Source organism: Cetorhinus maximus, chromosome 20, assembly GCF_964194155.1.
Source record: "Cetorhinus maximus chromosome 20, sCetMax3.hap1.1, whole genome shotgun sequence".
Lineage (NCBI taxonomy): Eukaryota > Metazoa > Chordata > Chondrichthyes > Lamniformes > Cetorhinidae > Cetorhinus > Cetorhinus maximus.
In genome coordinates, this window is record NC_135898.1 from 43,519,628 (window position 1) to 43,540,274 (window position 20,647).

The following is a 20,647-nucleotide window of genomic DNA, read 5'->3' on the forward strand; positions in this document are numbered from 1 at the left end:
CGGCGGGTGTGCAGCCGCCGAACGGAATATCGAAATGACACACGATGACGTCAGGACACACGCCTGATGTCATCGCGCGTCATTTTATGCGTCGGTGTTTCGGGCCCGCTCCCGCACGCCAACGGCAAAATTCTGCCCTATATCTTTGATTGGGAGGATTGGACTGTCTGCTGCACCATAGTTAGTGTCTTCAGTGCCTTTGCTGGTAGCAGGAGTTTGTGTGGGACTCAGGGCAAATGCTTTTCTCTCTTCAGCAGTGACGCACATGCCCTTTTTTAGGGGGTTGAAATCCACCTTTTCAAACCCCTCCATGGGTCTCGCCCACAGCTTAAATCTTCTCCCTTCCACCATCAGAATTCAGTTCAGCTCCTATGACTGCAGCTGCTTGTGCATACCCCGCCTCCACTTTGGGGGAATAACGCCTTCAGCCACCAGGATCCTACCTTTTCAATTTCTCTCCCTAACCCCTTCATGTCTTTCTCTGGTTTGAAACCCCTATCTCTGACTGAGTCGCTATATAAATGGATATTGTTGTACTGTACCTGACCACCTGGGGATCAGATTGTTAGCCGGTCATCTGGGGAATATGTGGCATGAGGTAAGCAGCATAGGTCTGGATTCAGTTGTCTTATCGTAGAACTAGTGCATTAAATGATGTGCTCCACTACTCTGTCGCCCATTAGAGAGAGGATTTTAATTGGTCAGTTTCTTTTTTGCCTGTGCTACATATGTTTATAAATATGTTAAAGTACCAGGAAAGCAGAGCTGCAGAAAAATTGGTGCACTAACTCTGCAGCTGGCTATCCAGCCTTTGGGCCTGATTTTGTATTTTGGGCCAAGACCCTGGTGTTGGGGACTCAGGGTAGATGCTTTCCCCACTTTAACAGGGGTCCCAACCTGCACCTTGTCAGGAACGAGCACTCAACATGAGTTTTGGCTGGATCAGCCAATCAGTAGCCGTCCAATTAAGAACAGCACATGGGCTCTTGAAGCTAGAGGACCAGTAGGAGGCCATCCAGCGCGGAAGTAGCTGCAGCCTGCCATTGCAGGCAAGAGAGAGGGTGGCACCTCCATCTTTGGGTGCACTTTCAGCAACTCTAAAAAATCTAAAATGAAAAATGGTCACAGCTGCTGCCCAGCATTGAGGAGGGGAAACCCACACTGGGAGTCTCGTCTTACAAAATCTGCCTCATCCTCTTGTGTTGCTTGTTGGTATGGCCAGAGGACTTCATGGGTTGAATTTCAATGCCTTGTTGGGGATGGGAATGAAGGCAGGTGGGCACGGAATTTCACACTGCTAGCAGGTATGCCAGTTCCTTGGCTGCATTACACACCTGGGCAGTTTTCCCAGAGGCAGGATGGGGAGGTTGGGTGTGCGCTGCAGTGCTGCCCATCCCCAAGCAATGGGTACTTATTCATTTTGCTAATGGCCACGTAAGGAGGTTAATTGTTGGAGGCTGGCTGGGATTTTCCTGTCAGCTCTCATGTCCCTGGTTTAGGTGCTTGGAGGTGGCTTCCCGGCAGTAGATGGGTGGGCCACTGCAGGCAGGTTTAGAGGTCCACCTTGCTTGTCTGGTTTCAGCAAGGCCACAGGCCATCTTGTGCTGGGGCTCTCCCCAAGGCCTCCACCCCCTCTCCCCACGGTGGTGGTCTAGCAGCTTGATCTGCTTTTTTATTTTAAATTTCAAAAAAGTTGGAGAGAGGCACTTCCTTCTAGGGATGCCCCTCCCTCACTTACCTGCTATGGCATTCTGCTGCTGCCTCTGAATTGGAGTGCCTGCTATTGCCCTCCAGCTTCGCCATCCCATCCGCTGGCCTTAATTGGACAGCCAGCCTGCCCTCTGGCCATTAGTTGGCCAAATAGGGAAAAATAACAGGTGAATGACTATCCTGGTCAGTGACCCCAGTTGAGCCTGATGGTAGGATTCAATTGGCCATAGGCCAATTCTTTCCCACAGTATCAAGAACGATTTTTAAAGTTTATGCTTATGAGCACTAGTAACCATTTTAAACTTAGGTATGGTGTAGATGACCAGCAATGCTAAGTAAATATCTCTAGTTAAAGGTGGGCAAGTTTGGAGAGGTCTGAAAGAGGTCCATATTGATAGTTTGACTGGTCCTGATTGAGATATCCAGAAAGTTTTTATTATCCGCTATGCAATTCAACCGTGTACTTTGATCAATGAAAGTTGCATTGCATCTGTGCCTACGATTGTACTGGATTATATCATTGGGGCTTCAAGCCATTTTACATAACATGATACTCTATATACAGTGAGAGTATGGCACTAATACTGAACTCTTAGCTCACATTACATGGCAAGAACTGGAAAGGGTGTATTTTATATACCGCTATCAATTGTTTTATTGAAACATGGGAGAATTGTCCCAGTGCCCTGACCAATATTTATCCTTCAACAAACAGCTAAAACAAATGATCTGGCCGTTTATTTTGTTGTTATTTTGGGATCCTCTCTGTGCGCAAATTGGCTGCAAAGTGTTTTATGACATCCTGAGACCATGAAAGGCGCTATCTAAAATCAAGTTTTTCTTGTTTTTCATAGACTATATTGATATTCCTTTCAGGCTGCTGTGATCAACACCAGTAGAAAACCTGATCTATTATACTTTGGCACTGATTCTTTATCCGATGTCCCTTTGACTACAGCTCCCTGCTGGAAGCAATGTTTGGCCAATTTGCTCTTATATTAATTCATGCTAATACAATACTACAGTACTATCAGGGTAGGAGTAATAGCTTCTCTTCATCAAAGTCAAAATATCCAGATAAATCTGTACAAAGATGCCTCTCAAAACCGTAACAAATGTAACTTATCTTCAGATTCATATGAGAACATTGAGCAGAACTGCATGTTGTTGCTGATTAAAACAGTTCAATGATTCTTCCCTCTCCCTGTGAATTTTCTATGCCAACTGTGCTGTGGGTCCATAAACACTAGAAACCTTTCTGGTATTTCACCCAAAGGGCATTTGTTGTGGTGGATTTTGAAACTTATTTTCATTTTCATTAAGATGAGTGCTGGGGGATTGAACTGTTCCCATTTGAGGCACCCAGTGTCAGCATCAAACAATCTCAGATCGTATACAGTACAGGCAGACACAGCACACAGCTTCCTGAGTGGCAGTACCAATTAATTTGAATTTGGTGTTACTGGCAGCTCGCACAAGAAATTGGGGGTAGAATTTTACACCAGCGGAATTTTACGGTCCCGCCAAAACCAATGGACTTTTGAGCTGCTCGTCGCATTTTATGTGCCCGTCCCTACTGCGACGGGGCTGAAAAATTCTGCCCTGGCTGAAGATGTACTAAGCTTATTACATATAGCCAGCAGACAGAAGAGACTGTCATTATAGCTGTCTGAGCTGGATCAGAAAGACCGTTTTCTAACTCACTTATCTCCCTGTGACAGACAATAGCAGAGCCTGACCATGTCCTTGCTTTGCAGTGCCTAAGTAACATAATGATTAGCAGCAAGGTTCTCCCCCTGCGTTAGCTCAAGGGCACTCAGCCCTCTGACATCCCAATTAAGCCACAGTTGTTCAATTCATGACCTGAGTTACTGACATCAGCTAACTCTGAACAGAAATTGTATCGCTATGGCTTAATAAATCTCTGGGTTCTGCCTTAATCTAATAGGCTATCATGTCTCAAGCATTTAAATACCCAATTGCCTGTTAAAAGACAAGGTGGAAGAGGCTTTTCCAATCTAATGTTGCATGATGACTTAATTTATCTTTGTGTCCAGGGTCAAGTACAATTCAGCACCATTATATCCTGATCCCAATATCACTTGAAAAATATTTCCTATAATCTTTCCAAAAATATTGATTAGAAAGCATGTTTCCATTAATTTTTGTACTGAATTACCTTTGTGAAGCTCATAAACAAAATATCAGCCAGTGTTTCCGGCTGCTTTCTGAATATTCTCGAGTGGAAACTCACAGGGACATGGTGCACTACTCAGATTTCTAGTCCTATTCTGTTTATAGTTGTGTTTTCCAGAGGTCACTGTTCACTCTGGTATTGTCATGACAATGGAAGTTAAAGCGCGTTTTGTTAAAGCACCATTGAATGCACACAGTCAGAGAAGATCCAGATGTATGCTGAGGGTAAACTCCCCCTTGTCTAAAGAGGAGATTACATTTGCGGTTGTTCAGTAGGCAATGATAGGGAACTTGCCATAAATTCTGTTCTCAGTTATGCTGGACTGTTCTATAACCGTTCATTATAAAAAAAACAAATACTTGTACGCTTTTTACAGAGCAAAGCTAAAGATGTTGATTCGGAAAGACAGCAACAAAATAAGCTGATTGAGGAGGAAAAATTGCGTGTGGCCAGGATTCGGCAACAGCAGTTGGAGGTGCAACAGTTCCATTTCTTTGAAGAGCAGCTGAAAAGACAAGATTTTCTGAAGGAGAAACAGAAAGAGCTAAAGCTGAGAATGTCGGAGCAGAGTGATGGCGGGATGTTAACCTGCACTGCTGCTGCCCATGAAAAACCCGAGCCTTCCATCCCTCCTTGGCGCGCAGTAAATGCTGCCGGCCAGGTGCCAAGCGATGCCCAACCAGGATGGTGTCCTCCAGTGGACAGGTCCCTTAAACCGCAGAGTGCCACTGCTGGTAAGTATATAGGAGCATAAGAAGAGCATAGGATCAAGAGTAGGTCATTAAGCCCCTCGAGCCTGTCCTAGCATTCAATTAGATCATGGTTGACCTGTATCTCAACTCCATTTACCTGCCTTGCTTCTGTCCCCCTGCCTAACAATAATAATGAAGGATCAGATCTTCCTTTTGTTGATGGCATTGTTTATGCGCTGATTTTTCATTTGTCCTGACATTACCTTTCAGTAGAACATAGGGACAGCTGTTAATTACGGGCCTATTAAATTTTTTTTTTGTTTCACCATGACATGGGGACTAATCATTGCTTGAAAGGGTAATGGAAATAGGTTCAATTGTAACATTTGAAAGGGGATTCCATATATACTTAGTGAGGAAACATTAAGAGGGCGATATGGGTAGGACAGTAGCACTAGTATGGTAGCTCTTTCAAAAAGCTGTCGTGGGCATGATGTGCTGAATCACCTTCTTAAATGCTGTAAGATATAGTGAAGAATGGAGATTTTGTAATTGAATTCCCTCAATAGCTCTCCTTTCGAGTTTGATTTGGTTTGTATGTGTATATATGGTGAGTTCCAAGTGCTGCAACTCACCCAGCCATTTATGTTATCCAAATGGTTTGAATTTTTAAACCTGTTTGCTCAACTTCATACCATTAAGGATGACAGGCACTGGGGCATAATCACAGGATTTTTACACTTCTTTCATTCTCAGTGGTTTTCACCAGTGGCAGCTGTGGCTGTGTGGTAACACTGTCCTCTCTGAGTCAGAAGGTCAAAGATTCAAGTCCCACTCCAGAGACATAAGCACATAGACTTGACTAACACTTCAATGCAATACTTTTGGATGAGGCAACAAACTGAGGATCCCAGCTGCTTTCTCCAGAGGACATGAAAGATCCCATAGTACTGTTTCAAAGAAAAGCAGGGGAGCTGCCCCTAGTGTGTTGGCCAACATTCATCCCACAGTCAACATTACTTTCTTATTATTCTTTCATGGACTGTGAGGGCAGAATTTTCCTGTTGGCGTGCGGGGTCAGGACCTGCAATCTGATGCGTAAAATGGCGCTCAGTGACGTTGGGCGAGCGTCCCGACATCACCGCGTGCCATCGCGATATTTTGTTGGGTGGGCGCGCAATGATATCCGATGTGCACCCGCCATTAATTAACGGGCCACTTAAGGCCCTTGAGGCGCCAATCGACGGTGATTTTTCGGCGCCCATGCGATCTTTGGGTCGGCGCACGGGCGCAACGGGCAGGCGGATAGGACACATTTGTATAAACCTCATCCACGGGCGGGATAAGAGGGCTCAGTGGGGTCGCGAGGGTGCTCTGTCAAATATTGATTTTTCAAAGTTACTGATACTTGCCTGTGTGATCTGCAATACTTCAAAATGCATAAGAGCTGCTTGGTCTGGACTTCAGGTCAGCACTCTGCAGCGAGGAATATTTTTTGGGGCCTGCAGGTTTCAGGAAGCCTTCCTTCAGCCTGGGAATGGGAGCTGAACTCTCTACTGGAGGAACCTCCTCTGAGGAGGAAGGGAGGGTTAGAAGGCGGAGGACGCCAGGAGTGCACATTCAGCCTCCAGGGGAGCCACCTTTGGGAGGACAGGCGCAGGCACAAGGGATGCAGGGCCAAGAGGTAGTCCAAGGCAGAAGGGGCCACAGAAGACGCCACTATCCTGCTGCCAGGGAATACAGGCAGCAAAGCAGCTACCTCAATATGTCTGAGGTGCAGTGCTGAAGGAGGCTCCGTCTCTCAAGGGAGTGAGTCAACTATAATCGTCAGATGATTGGGCCAGAGATCTCCGCTGACTGTGTGGGTGGACACCCCGTGACAGTGGCTTTAAAGGTCACAGCTGCCCTCAACTTCTATGCCTCTGGCTCCTTCCAGGGATCAATGAGTGACCTTTGCGGTGTCTCCCAATCATCTGTCCACATTTGTATCAAGCAGGTTACAGACGCTCTGTTCAGGTGTGCATTGACCTTCATCCACTTCCATTGGGACCAGGCAAGCCAGACACAGTGAGCCAGAGGCTTCGCAGCCATTGCTGGCTTCCCCCGTGTCCAGGGTGCTATAGACTGTACACATGTGGCCATCAAGGCGCCAGCAGGTGAGCCCGGTGCCTTCGTCAATAGGAAGGGCTTCCACTCCATGAACATGCAGATAGTGTGTGATCACAGGATGCAGATTCTACAAGTCTGTGCAAGGTACCCAGGCAGCTCCCACGACGCCTACATCCTCAGACACTCTCAGGTGCCGAGGCTCTTCAGTGCTCCAGCCCAGCGGATGGATGGCTGCTGGGTGAGAAGGGCTATCCCCTCCGAAGGTGGCTCATGACGCCTCTCCGCCGTCCAAGAACAGAAGCTGAGCAGCGCTACAATAGGAGCCACGCCTCCACAAGGGCTGTGGTGGAGAGAGCCATCGGTCTTCTCAAGATGCGCTTCCGATGCTTGGACCATTCAGGGGGTGCACTCCAATACCCCCCAGATCGTGTGTCGCTGATGGTGGTAGCCTGCTGCTCTCCACAATCTTGTGCTGGAACGGGGGGACGCTGTGGACGATGAAGATGTCGATGCAGAGGCTGCGGCTGCACACGATGAGTCCAGCAGTGAGTCCGAGGATGAGCACGCACAGGGAAACGCTGAGGGGGTAGACGCTGACCTGGGCGTACTCCAGGGAGACAGGGACACCCGGGAGGCTTTAATCCAAAGAACCTTCAGCTAGCCCATCACATATAGACCACCAGGAAAAGCCCGGGGGGCAGGCTTGATGCCTGAGTGCAAATTCTGCCTGGGTGGGAACATTAACTAAGGGCCGTGTTAATAAAGCTGAATGTCCCACAAATCACTCATAACATTATTGGTAACCATCCACCTGCAGAAGAAAAGAGGCACCCTCAGCCTTGGTGATATATCTGAATTTAATGGTATAACAAAAGGAACTTAAGAAAACAGAATGACAAAGGTATTAAACATCACATCAACTCATAAAGACCTCATCTCGGGCCAACACAAAAGCACCAGTGATAAACCCGTGGTGTGCCTAAGGTGCCTTATGTTTATGCTTTCGGGTGCTACGTCTTGGTGCTGCCCCCTCGCTGGGAGTGGCACCTGAGCCAGCCTGCTGACTCTGCTGTCCTGTTGGCCTGGATGGCCTTGGCGGCCATCCTCTGGCCCGTGGAGCCTGTGCTGGCTCCACCTGGGAGGGAGCTGCCAGTTCCACAGCTGGCATTTCCCCAGTTGTTGCAGCCTTATCGGGTGCAACGGTCACTGGCAGAGGGGCGGAAGAGCTGCTGCCCTCATCCGGAGCGCCCTGAGAGGTGCCCGCAGAGACGACAGGCAGCTGCTGCGCTGACGTGAGGTCACTTCATACCTCCCTGCTTATTGTGGATGGATGGGCACCGAGCTGGGAAACTTGATGCCCAGACCATCTCCCACACTGGCATTGACCAGTTACGGTCAATGCCGATGTGAGGGCTTGCTAGTCTGAGCGCATCCCCAGGAAGCCCTGATTGGTCACCTGGAGGAGCCTCTCCACGGGAGTCGCCACTCTCTCCATGGAGGAAGCATGGCGCTCAGCCATGAGGCTCATTGCATCGGCGATAGTCTGCGTGGACTCCTCCATCACGGACACCAAGCCAAACGTAGCCTCATGTGTCTCCACCAGATGCTCCCGCACACCCGGCTGCATTTCTGGCCTTTGCTGCATTGTGGATGACTCCAGAGGCACATCATCAGGCACCGACTGAGCATGTGCCTGGTTCCCCTGCAGTCCTTCGCTGGCACTATGGGCACTCTGTCTCTGTCAACTCCTCCAGCAACTGTGAAGTGCCCTCACCGCTGTGCCCCGGGACACTGGTCGATGTTCTAATTCCCACCGAGGTGCTAGTATCTGCGCTGGTGCCTGCCTGACAGAGATGGTGTGATGCTGGTGAGTCCAAGACTTCAGGGCCCTCAGGTGTGAGAGGTGGCCCCTGCTGCTCCTCCTCCTGACCCTGCTCCAGTGATGCTGAAAGGAAGAACAAGGACATTGGATCAGTTAACGTCAGTGTGCATCCCTATCCCCCAGATCATTATGCGCCCATCCTTCCATAAGCAATGGTCAAGCCATGTTGCAAACTTCAATCACTGAACATTCAGCATTGCCGTGGCTGTTGGGAAAACAATGGTGACCTCACTGCTGGGCAAACATACCTGCCTGTGGCACCCCAGCCTCACTGACACCAGTGGATCTGGGCACATGGCGCCTCTCCAAATGTAGGGCCTCCTGCTCGAAGTGGCTGAGCATCGTCAACTGGGCTGGCCCTCCGCCAGTCTTCACCTGCTCGGTGGCATTATGTGCCTTCTTCTCCTGGAAAGGAGGAAGAGCATTGATTAGTGCTACTTGTACCTGGATTCTCTTCGCGGACGGCCCATCCCAACCAGAGTGGGACATTGCAGGGCTCCGGTGCCTCCTCACCCCGTTGCTGCCGAACACTCACACAAAGATGCCAGGCCTGTTCCCCCCCCAACCCCCTTGGCCAAATGCTGCCTACATCACATTAGGCACCACACGGTCTAACCTTCCATAGCAAGGAGGCACAAGCACATGGAGTGAGGAGGGCAGCAAATCGATCGGTGTCACGCCACCTTGAAGCTCCCCTCCCAGCATGTCATCACCCTGACTTTGACATATCCTGGAGTTCCAGCTCTGCACCTAGGTGCAGCTCCTCCAGGTTGCCCCCAGAACAGTGATGTGGGTCTCAGTGTACCACATGCTGCAGGGGTAGAACCCATCTCTTCACCACCCTCTCAGGGTGACCTCGGCATGGGCAATATCTGCTGGCCCACCCAGGGAAGGACACATGCATCAATGATTCAATGCAGTAACTACACTCAGACTGGGGGGGTGGTGTGCAGCAGGGGGATAAGCCTACCTGCTGGGTTAAGTGACCAATGTCAACATGGTTCTCACCCTTCCAGAGCGCAACAAGTCGTTGAAGCGCTTGCGACACTGGATCCAGGTGTGCCGCACCACATCGTTGGAGCTCACGATCTCCGCCACCTCCTCCCAGGCACGTTTGGTGATGTTGGGAGGGCCTCCTCCTCCTGTCCTGGGGAACAAGCACCTCCTGCTGTGCTGCCACCTCCTCAGGGAGGGCAGCGAGGCAATCGTCAGGAAAACGAGGGGCACAGTGCCCCCCTGCCCTACCTTCCTGCTCAGCAGCAATGCCCTTCCACCAACCATGATTCACAGCCTTTGAAAGGCTGCAGGAGCTTTATAAAACAGGCCGCTGGGTCGCCATTGGACCAGGTGGTCATTGCAGTCCCGCCACCGCCCGCCCACTCCCGCTGTCCTCGGGAGCCGCGATTCACGCTGGGCGGGCCTTAATTGGCCCGCCTGCGTAAAATGGTGGCGCGGACCCGATCGCGAGCGGCAATGGGGTCCGCCCAAACCCGCTCCCGCATCGCCCGCCTGACAGGCAGAAAATTCTGCCCTGGGTTTCACTGGCTAGGCCAGCATTTTTATTGCACATCCCCAGTTCACCTTGAGAAGGTGCTGGTGAGCTACCTTCTTAAAGCACCGCAGTCCATGCTAAAACAGACTATGGCACAATGGAGCAGGTGATGTGCAGGTTACATTCCAAGTGGAGAAGTGGACAGGATAGTAATCGATAAAGAAGACGTACTAAAAAGTTTGACATTTATGAAAGTTGGTAAGTTTCCTGATGGAATGCTTCCTTGGTGATTGAAAGAAGCAAAGATGGAAATAGCAGAGACATTGGTTATATTTTTCATTTTGTTTCGATACAGGGGTAGTGACGGAGAACAGTATGGGTTGCTAATGTTATACCGCTCTTCAAGAAAATGAAGAAGGATAAACCACAAAACTGCAGGCCAGTCAGTCTAACATTTAGTAAAGGGGAGGTTTTTGGAAATCATTATCAGAGAGAAAATAGATTTTCATTTGGAAAGGCATGGGTTAATCGAGGCAAGCCAGCATCGATTTGTGAAAGGCAAATGGTCTTTGACTAATTTGATTGAATCCGTTAGTGAGATTGGTAACAGAGTAGGTTAATCAAGGTAGTGCAGTAGATGTGGTATATATGAACTTTTGGAAGGCACTTGACAAAGTTCCACACAGGAGGCTTATTAACAAGATGGAAGCCCATGAAATTAAAGGGAAAATGGAGGAATGGATGCAAAATTGGCTCAATCTCAGGAAGCAAGGAGTGGTTGTGTATGAATGCTTTTTAGACTGGGAGATGGGTTTGCACTGATGCTTCCCAAGATTCAGTTTTGGATGCATTACTCTTTTCAGCTTTCAAATATGACCTATACTTGGATGTAGGGAGCAGCATTGTAATGTTTACAGATGATATAAAACCTGGCAAGTTAGTAGATAGCAACAGTGATAGTTGTAGGCTTCAGGATAACACATTGTGGTGAAATGAGCAGAAGCATGGCACATGAAATTCAATGCAGAGAAATGTGAAGTAATGCACTTAGGGAGAACTAAAATGGAGAGACACTATGCTTTTAATGGCATGAGTTTGAAAAGCATAAGTGAAAAGCAAGGAAGCTCTATATAAACATATATTATGTATATGGAAACCCCTAAAGGTGGCAGGGCAGCTTGTTAAAGTGGTTAAAAAGCATATGGGCGATAAGTAGAGGAATAGATATTAAAGCACAGAGATCATATTAAAACTTTATGGCCAGAATGTTTTGGATGGCGGAGTCTCTCGTTCCGTCGAAGAGTTGGCGGGGAATGCATCCCCACTGATCACAGCAGCCCCACAGCCATTTAACGCTTCGAGGGAGTCCTACCTCAGAGAGCTGCCGGCCAATCAAATTGGCAAACAGCTCTGTAGTTCCAGCACTGCCAATCAGTGGCCAGGACTGGGGATACAAGCAGTCCCCAGTTGCGAAGTCCTAGATTCCAGGACCAGGTAAGTGTGGGGGTGGGGTCTCACAGCGGGGTGGGGAAAGAGGCGCCTGGGTTGGGGGGGTTGGATGTTGGGCTTTGATGGAGAGGTCATTGGGGGAGGTAGCACCTGTGGGGGGCAGACCCTGGGGAGGCATCTTAAGTGGGAAGTGGGACCTTGAAGGAGGCGCCCAGCCCCACCCAATTAAAGCCCAAGGGGTGGGCAGGGTGACCTGCCAGGCTTTCCCCTGGCCCTGAACCATTCCTACCAGCTGCAAAATTGAGATTGGGTGGAAAGCAGCTCTATAATTGGTTACATAAGGGTCTCAATTGGGCCTACGACTCACCCACCCCATGTAAAATTGCAGAAAGGTCAGGGGTGGGTGGGAAGGTGGAAGGAATGCCACCTGGGGAATTTTACGGGCCCACCCATCTGTAAACCTGCCAGCGGGCGAGCGTAAAATCTGCCCTATAAATCATTGTTTCAGCCTCAGCTGGTGTGTTGTGGACAATTCCAGATAGCATAATTCATGAAAGATATAAAGACCTTAGAATAAGTACTGAACACATTTTCCAGAATATTACCAGAGATGAAGAACCTCATTTATGAAGAAAGATTAGAAAAATTAGGGCTGTTCTCCTTGGAACAAGAAGTTTAAGAGGTCATCTAAAAGAGGTCTTCAACGTGATGGGAGGTTTTGAAAGAGTAGATAGGGAAGAATTGTTCCCTCAGCAAGTGAGTCCATGACTAGAGATCATAAATTTGAAATCATTGACAAAATATCTAGAGGGGGCAAAAAGAGAATTTTTTTCACTCAAAGTTGTTGGGATCTTAAATGTTTCACATGAAAAGGTGGTGGAAACTGATTCCATGGCCTGAATTTTGCGCTCCTTGGGCACACGCAATCGGCGGGCCCGAAAGCGGACGCAAAATGCGCTTCCGGCTGCGATCGACCCTTCAAATGCAATTTCACGCTGGCTGGCCGATTAATGGGCAGCCTGCATGAAACGCGCACTGAGAAAGGTTCGGCACTGCCGTAGGGTGGCAGGAAGAGGGCGGGCACCTGGAAAAATGAGGGTGTGGTTGGGCACTTCTAACGATCTCCCTGAAGGCAGACAGCTGCTGCGGAGCTGCCTCACGGAGCTGCAGACCTGGACAGATTAAATGAGAAGAAACAAATGCAGCAAACTGTGTCTATGCAGCATATTCAAGCATCTGACAGCAGAACTCGAAAAACCTCAGTCGCCAGACACCTTTTTATATTATATTTCACCCTGGACGTTTCATTCCGCACACAAAAACGTGAAGCCCGCCAGGCCAATTAGCCCATCCGCCAACCGTAAAAGTGGATGGGCCATGTAAAATCGCTTTCAATTGACTCCTTAATGGGCTTAGTTGCCCGCTTAATTGTTGGTGGGAGTGCTTCCAACTGATGTAGGTGCCCACCGAGCGAAATATCGCAATGACGTCGGGACATACGCCCGGACATCTTCTCGCATGGTTTCACACTCTGTTGGATTGGGCACACACCCACTCAAATGGTGTAAAATTCTGTCCCATAAATAATTGTAAAAGGAAGTTGAGGATGAGGAACTTGCAGCACGATGGACAAAAAGTGAGGAGGTAGGACTAAGTGCAACAGTTCTTTCAAAGAGCCAGCACAAGCACAAGCCAACTGGCCACTTCCTCTGTTGTAAGTTTCCATGATTCTACAATCTCATTATGGGAGCTTGCTGTGTGCAAATTGGTTGCCTAGTTTCCTACGCTACAACAGCAGTACACTTAAAAGTACTTCATTAGCCGTAAAGCACTTTAGGATGTTCTGAGGTCATGAAAGGTATTATAGAATAGCAGGTCTGCCTACCTTCCCTGAATGCCTGCCTTTCTTGAGTGTCTGCTTTCCCTGTCTATCTTCCCTTTCATCTGCTTATTACAGATTTCCATTGGTTTTGTGGGGTGGGTGGGGGCGGGGTTCATCATTACCAAGTCTGATTACACCCTCGTCAGCCTCCTATACATATACTTTCAGTGGTGGTTGTAGATATCTATCAGATGTTGGAACATTGGCTAATTTTCTTGCTTCCACCATCTCGGGTATTGGGCCAATGCTAGTCGCCTTGTTGCTGCTGAGATCAGCTAATTCAACACAGACTGAAGACTGAAAGTGGCACCATCCAGGTCAGTTGTTCATTGTGCAAACCTGCAAACACACAAGGATAGGAACTAATAATTGGAGTTAAGAAAAACACTACTGAGGGTGCCAATTCAGATTGAACTCTGCTAAGCTTTTAAAGTCATTCGTTTTTGGTAGCAGTAGTAAACGTGTCCAACAGGGAGTAGAAAGTAGCCTGGCTATACCCTAATCACTATGCAGTAACTTCAAACACTTCATCCCACATCAATATTTGCATTTACCTGACTGCCAAGCCATTTCATCTACCAGCTATTCCAGACAAAAGATAAAAGTAAACACCTTTGACTACTTGTCACTTAAATCTTTTGGAAGTATTTATTGCATTGAGGCTGTCACAAGCCCTGCTTCACTTTGGCAGGACATCCCTTGGTGGAGGAAATATAGGTTCAGCCCACAATAAGTTGCTTTCCTATTGGCTCACTCGTGTATCCATTGCAAAGTCTGTAGCACTGACCATTTTATCACGGGTTTGTAACTCCTTTGGGGATATATTTTTATATATTTTCTGAATTCCAACTTCAGTAATGAGGACAGACTGGGGAAGCTGGGATTATTCTCCATTGGGCAGAGAAAATTAAAAGGAGATTTGGTAGAAGTGTTCAAAATTATATGGGATAGAGTACCTAAGGGAAAAAATCTGGCAGATGGAGTATAATGTGGGAAAATGTGAAGTTGTTCACTTTGGCAGGTAGAATAAAAAAGCCGAGTTTTACTTAAATGGAGAATGACTGCAGAATTCCAAGGTACAGAGGGATCTAAGTGTTCTTGTGCATGAGTCACTAAAAACTAGTATGCAGGTACAGCATGTAATTAAGAAGGCTAATGGAATGCTATCCTTTAATACGAGAGGAATTGAACATAAAAGTAAGGATGTTATGCTTCAGTCACAAAGGCATTGGTGAAACCACATCTTGAACACCGTGCAGTTTTTGTCTCCTTACTTAAGGAAGGATGTAAATGTGTTGGAGGTGGTTCAGGTTCAGAGGCGGTTTACTAGATTGATACCTGGAATAAGGGGGTTATCTTACGAGAATAGGCTAGACAGGCTGGGCTTGTTTCCACTGGAGTTTAGAAGAATGAGGGGTGACTTGATTGAAGTATATAAGATCCTGAATGGTCTCGACAAGCTGGACGCAGAAAGGATGTTTCCTCTTGTGGGTGAATCCAGAACTAGGGAGCGCTGTTTTAAAATTAGGGGTCGCACTTTTAGGACAGAGATGAGGAGCAATATTTTCTCTGAGGGTTGTGCGACTTTGGAACTCTGTGCCTCAGAAGGCAGTGGAAGCGGGGTCACTGAATATTTTTAAGGTGGAGGTAGTCAGATTCTTGTTGGGCAAGAGGATCATGGGTTATCAGGATTGATGGGAATGTAGAACTTAAAATGCAAACAGATCAACCATGATCTTATTGAATGGTGGAGCAGGCTCAAGAGCCCGAATAGCCTACTCTTGCTCCTATTTTGTATTTTCTTGTGTTTTCACAGGCTAGAGAGTCAGTAATATGAGGAAACAAATTTAAGGTGATTGTCAAAAGAACCAGGGGAGACGAGGAAGAATTTAAGCAGCATGTTGTTGTGATCTGGAATACACTGCCTGAAAGGGTAGTTAAAGAAAATTCAATAATAATGAATTCCATAATAACGAAAAAATCCAGCAAAGGTATAATAGTTGGCATCGTCTCCTCCTATGCCAGATAAGTATCAGGCAATCACCAGCTTCAACAAGAGAGAGCCTAACCATCTCCCTTTGACTTTCAATGGCATTACCATCACTGAATCTCATACCATCAACATCTTGGGGGGGGGTCACCATTAACCAGAAACTGAACTGGACCAGCCACGCAAGAGCAGGTCAGAGGCTGGGAATTCTGTGCGGAGTAATTCACCCCCTGATTTCCCAAAGCTTGTCCACCATCTAAAAGGCACAAGTCAGGAGTGTGATAGAATGCCCTCCACTTATCTGGATGAGTACAGCACCAGCAACATTGAAGAAGCTCAACACTGTCCTGGACAAAGCAGATCTCTTGATTGACATCCCATCCACTACCTTAAACATTCACTCCCTCCATCACTGGCACAACATGGCTACTGCACGTGGCATGTACAAAATACACTGCAAGTAACTCACCAATGCTCCTTCAACAGCACCTTCCAAAGCTGCAATCCCCACCACCTAAAAAAACAAGCGGATAGATTCACCACCACCTACAAGTTTCCCTCCAAGTAACACACCATCCTGATTTGGAACTATAACACTGTTCCTTCATTGTTGCTGGGTCAAAATCTTGGAACTCCCTTCCGAACAGCACTGCGAATGTACCTTCACCCCATGAACTGCTGAATTCAAGAGGGCGGCTTGCCACCGTCTTCTCAAGGGCAATTAGGGATAGGCAATACATACTGGCCTTGCCAACAATGCCCACATCCTGTAAATGAATAAATTAAAAACAAAACCTATGACGGATATGATTCTAAATACTTGCATTTAACACCCCGTAGGGCTACGTGCTTTATTTCTGATGGACGGCATTAGTAGTCACTGATGAATGATTTCTCCACACTGTTTGCAGGGTGCAGGTGAGCTCCATGTTAATGAGACATGGAGGCAATGACATGGGTATTACCCTGATCATTTTTGAAGCAGTACTCTGGCTCTGCCCTCAGGTTCAGTATGACAGTGTGCTGAACCCTTCATAGAAATGACCAAACTTCTGAACTCTGAGCATTTGAACTGAATTCCTGTGCTGTAAATTTTATGTAAGGGCTCATAGCATTGGTGAAGCTGCCATAAACTGGCTCAAATACAATTGATTCCAAGCTATTCCTGCCAATTAAATGATGAACCTTCTAAGATGCCTGCTGTACCATTGGGAGTGATCATTTTCTGCCAGGTATATAGCTGATTTGTACTTAATAATGTTTTACAGGACAGAGTGTCGATGGGCTTCAACATGTCGTCCTTCCTAAAAACCTTTGCCAGAAGTTTTTGATGCAAGCTGATGCTAATACAGCACGAGGAATAGAAACCTGTGGAATTCTTAGTGGAAAGCTGGTAAGCCTCAGAAGAAGGAAAAAACATTTCCACGTTCCCTTTTTCCCACCAGTCAGACGCTGCTGAAGTTTGTTGTAATTGTCAATTATGGATCTAGTACTGGCAATGTTGCTCTGACGAGGCTTTATTTTGCTTCACTCTATAACCTGCTCGGGTGTAAGGCTGTGCTGCATTTAACTTTATTAGCTGCCGCGTCCTCCTGTTTCTCACTCGGCCGGAATTTTCCAGCCCCTCACGCCGGCAGGATCTTCCGGTCCCACCAATGTGAGCTGGGATTTCAAAGGCTCACCGGCCCCGCCGCAAGGCCAGGGGTGGGGGTGGGGGTGGGTGCAGCTGGAAAAATCCAGCTGTAGGTTCTGCAGGTTGTCCCATTGGCCACAGGGCCTCCACTGAAGGTCTGTGTTTGTCAAATGGTGGATGTACTTCATGATGAAGGTAGTAAGTACAAGGAGACTCGTGCAAATGGCAGGAAAATAGGTTTCAGAGCTTTGGATTGGATTTTGTTAAGCCCGGTCTTGCCTTATATCTTTTACTTATGCACAAACGCGGTAAAAACTGCATTTAATTATTGCCAGTGCTTACCAGGCAGGGACAAATGGGAGCACCCCTACCCTCCTGTGGAAACATATGAAGAATAAGATTTATGGTGTTTTGCCATATTTATGGGGCTGCATTTTTGCCGAGTCAGGATGACTCAGGAGCTCTTTAAAAATGGCGGCTGGGACCCGATTCCAGGATTCCTGACCCCCATTCCCGGGGTTACCGCTTTTCAGGAGTGTCTTTTAAGGGTGCAGGCTAGTTTAGGTGAAAAGCCTTTACCCTACACTCCCAACATGGCTGGCTCCATTGCAGGAATAGACACGTCCTAGTCCTCTGCAGTTTTCATGGAGTTGAGCCAGGTTTTTAAAGAGCTGTGGTTCATGGCACCTCAAAAGGTTGTTTTGGGAGGTGCCAAGTTTAGCATGGGGGCCGTAGGGATTTTTAGGGGGCAGAGTTTGGCATGAAGGACCATGGGGGGGTGGGTGGGGGGCATGAGGTGGGGGGGTGAGGACTGGAGGGCCTTTCTGTTTTTACTTTAACTGGGATGAAGTCCCACAACATTGAGACAAGCCTTTTAAATAGCTGGCTTCAGCACCCAGCTAGCCCGACTGCCACCTGCAGCCCCCTCCCCCTCCGCAAACACCCAAACAATGAAAATCCCATCCCTGTGGGCACTTTCTCCCTAGACAGGTGGGCCAGGCCGGAAATTTTCCTGACTCGCGCCACCCGCCTCAAGGGTGAAAATCCCGCTTTCCAAACAACCCCATTGGCCCCTCATGCCCTCCCCATGCCAGGCTATGGTGCTTCCATGCCCATTCACCCACTACACACTGTATAGAAGCAATGAACCCTATAGTGACAGAAGGAAGTGTAAAAAATGCTTTAAAAAATTGATAACCTTCCACTTTAAAATAAAACTCCTTTTTACTATAGCCCAATAAAAGTGTCAATCATCCAGACCTTTCAAAGTAGCAATTGCAGAATTGCAAGCACTAGAAACTCTTTATCTTGTGTAAATAAAAACATTGAGAAATTGTCCAAAGAGACCAGAGAGCCAGTGCTGCCAATCAAGCAATGTTTTCTCTGAGACTCAGATGTTTTAGTACTCTAATGGATGTCTGGACTGTTGCCATGTCTCAGTGGTAGCACTCTCACCTCTGAGTCACAAGGTCATGACTTCAAGCCCCACTTCAGAGACTTGAGCATGTAATCTAGGCTGGCACTTCAGTACAATGCTGAGGGAGTGCTGCACTGTTGGAGGTACCATCTTCTGGATGAGACATTAAACCGAGACCCCGCCTGCCTGCTTGGGTGAATGTTAAAGGTGCCATAACACTGTTTTGAAGAAGAGCCAGGAAAGTTACCCCAGTGCCCTGGCCAATATTTAACCCTCAATCAGAATCCCAAAAAACATATTAACTTGCCATGATCACATTGCCGTTTTTGGGAGTTGCTGTGTGCAAATTGGTTGCTGTGTTTCTGACATTACAACAGTGACTTCAAATGTACATCATTGACTGTAAGGTGCTTTGAGACACCTGGTGGTTATGAAAAGATGCTGTATAAATGGAAGGCCTTCCTTTCTTCCTTAACATGAAAAACAGTTAACTGGTCATTTACTTAATTGCCAATTATGGGATCCTGTTGCACATTAATTGGCTGCCACATTTCTTAAGTTATAACAGTGACTACACTTCAATGGTGTTACATTAGCTATAGAGCAATTTGGGATGTCTCTAGGTTCTGAATGATACTAAATGAATGTAAATTTCTCTTTCTATTAACTAGCAGCATGTACTATTTGGCATAAACAAAAAGCAGTGAAGATTTTGAACTCTAGGGCAGGTGTACATGTCTGGATAGCAACTGTTTACACTGTTAAATCCAGTCCCCTTAACCTAACAGCAAGCTCACTCTTTGGCGAGTCTCTGATTCTGCTTTTGGGATGAGAGAGCAGGATTTAGTGGTATAGATGGCAAGAGTCAGTTCAGGGGCACCAATCACAAACCTGGCCCAGTGTCAGTGCAGCCAACACCCATATACCAGCCATGAGTTCTAAATTATCACTGGTGTCACAATCTCTCTGTTCCTTACAAACTTCTGCCCAACTTTCTCTTGTTTGTACCCTGGGAATCTTTGAACATAGTTACTGTGTAAATATTGTCTCCTTTAGACATTTTGTCAGTAACAGGCATCCTGATTTTGTCATTTAAAAAAGCTCTTAATGATGCAGGGATGTTGGGGAGTGGGGTGGAGGGGGTGTAGTTTTTGGGCACTGTCCTGATCAGGGGCAGAATTTTTGGGTCAGCGATTGGGGACGGGGTCCGCTTGCTGATGTGTAAAATGATGCGTGATGATGTCAGGCGTGCGCCCCAACATCATTGTGATATTTCATTCGGCGGGCGCACACCAGAGTCAGCTGCGCGCCCGCCAAACTGTCAACGGCCAATAAAGGCCATTAAAAAATTAATTAAAGCAGTTAAGAAAGCTGCCAGTCCAACCTTAAGGTTAGCAGGCAGGCGACGATCCCAGGCGGCCTTCACATTTTTCATGGAACCTCTTCCACGGGCGGGATGAGGTTTCATGAAGTGTTTAGAAATAGAATAAAATAAAGCTCATGTGGGGACGTGTTTAACATTTTTAAACTTCTTTATTTACATGTTTAAAACTTAAAGCCTCAGGGAGATTTCTGTGCGCGCGAAAGAGCGCACTTTGAGTTAGGGAATCCCTCCCCCCCCACCCCCCTGCCTTAATTGGCCCGCCCACTCAAAATGGCTGCGGGGCCCGTTTCGGCGGCGGGGGTTGGCTGTCCGCCCACCGCCGAGCTGGTGGGGCCCACATGCCCACCAAGGGCAAAATTCTGCCCAATGTTTCAATGCACTGTTACCTGTTACTCCCATGAAGAAATGTCGACCCTAACCTCACATCAAAATAAATACAACACATGATTGTAACATTTGAAGTACAACTGTTTGCTTTATATCTGATTTGTTATGACACTAATCTATCTTTTATTTAAAAATTGTAATATTGATGCTTACAATTCTCTGTCATTCTGTTTATAGACACATGATGAGTTTATAATTACACATGTGATAATACCCAAACAGTCTGGGGGACCAGATTACTGTGACACTGAGAATGAAGAGGAACTGTTTACTATTCAGGAACAACATGACCTCATCACTCTGGGCTGGATCCATGTAAGTTAATGAAATGAATGTTCTGATTTATGTGAGGAAGATGCCATACTTTGCATTCACACTGTGGGATACTACTGTATGGATGTTTAACCTGTTTGCCTGAAACAA

At 47.2% G+C, this 20,647-nt stretch overlaps 1 protein-coding gene across 3 annotated transcripts in view; it reads left to right on the forward strand.

Annotated features, from left to right (window-relative positions):
- stambpl1 (STAM binding protein-like 1) overlaps positions 1-20,647 on the forward strand; it is a 66,015-nt gene that overhangs the window by 33,635 nt on the left and 11,733 nt on the right. For all 3 annotated transcript variants that reach the window (XM_078565967.1, XM_078565968.1, XM_078565969.1), the window contains exons 6-8: positions 4,284-4,641; positions 16,672-16,796; positions 20,402-20,539. In XM_078565967.1, coding sequence (XP_078422093.1) covers positions 4,284-4,641; positions 16,672-16,796; positions 20,402-20,539 — 621 coding nt within the window. The remainder of the gene's footprint in view (positions 1-4,283; positions 4,642-16,671; positions 16,797-20,401; positions 20,540-20,647) is intronic.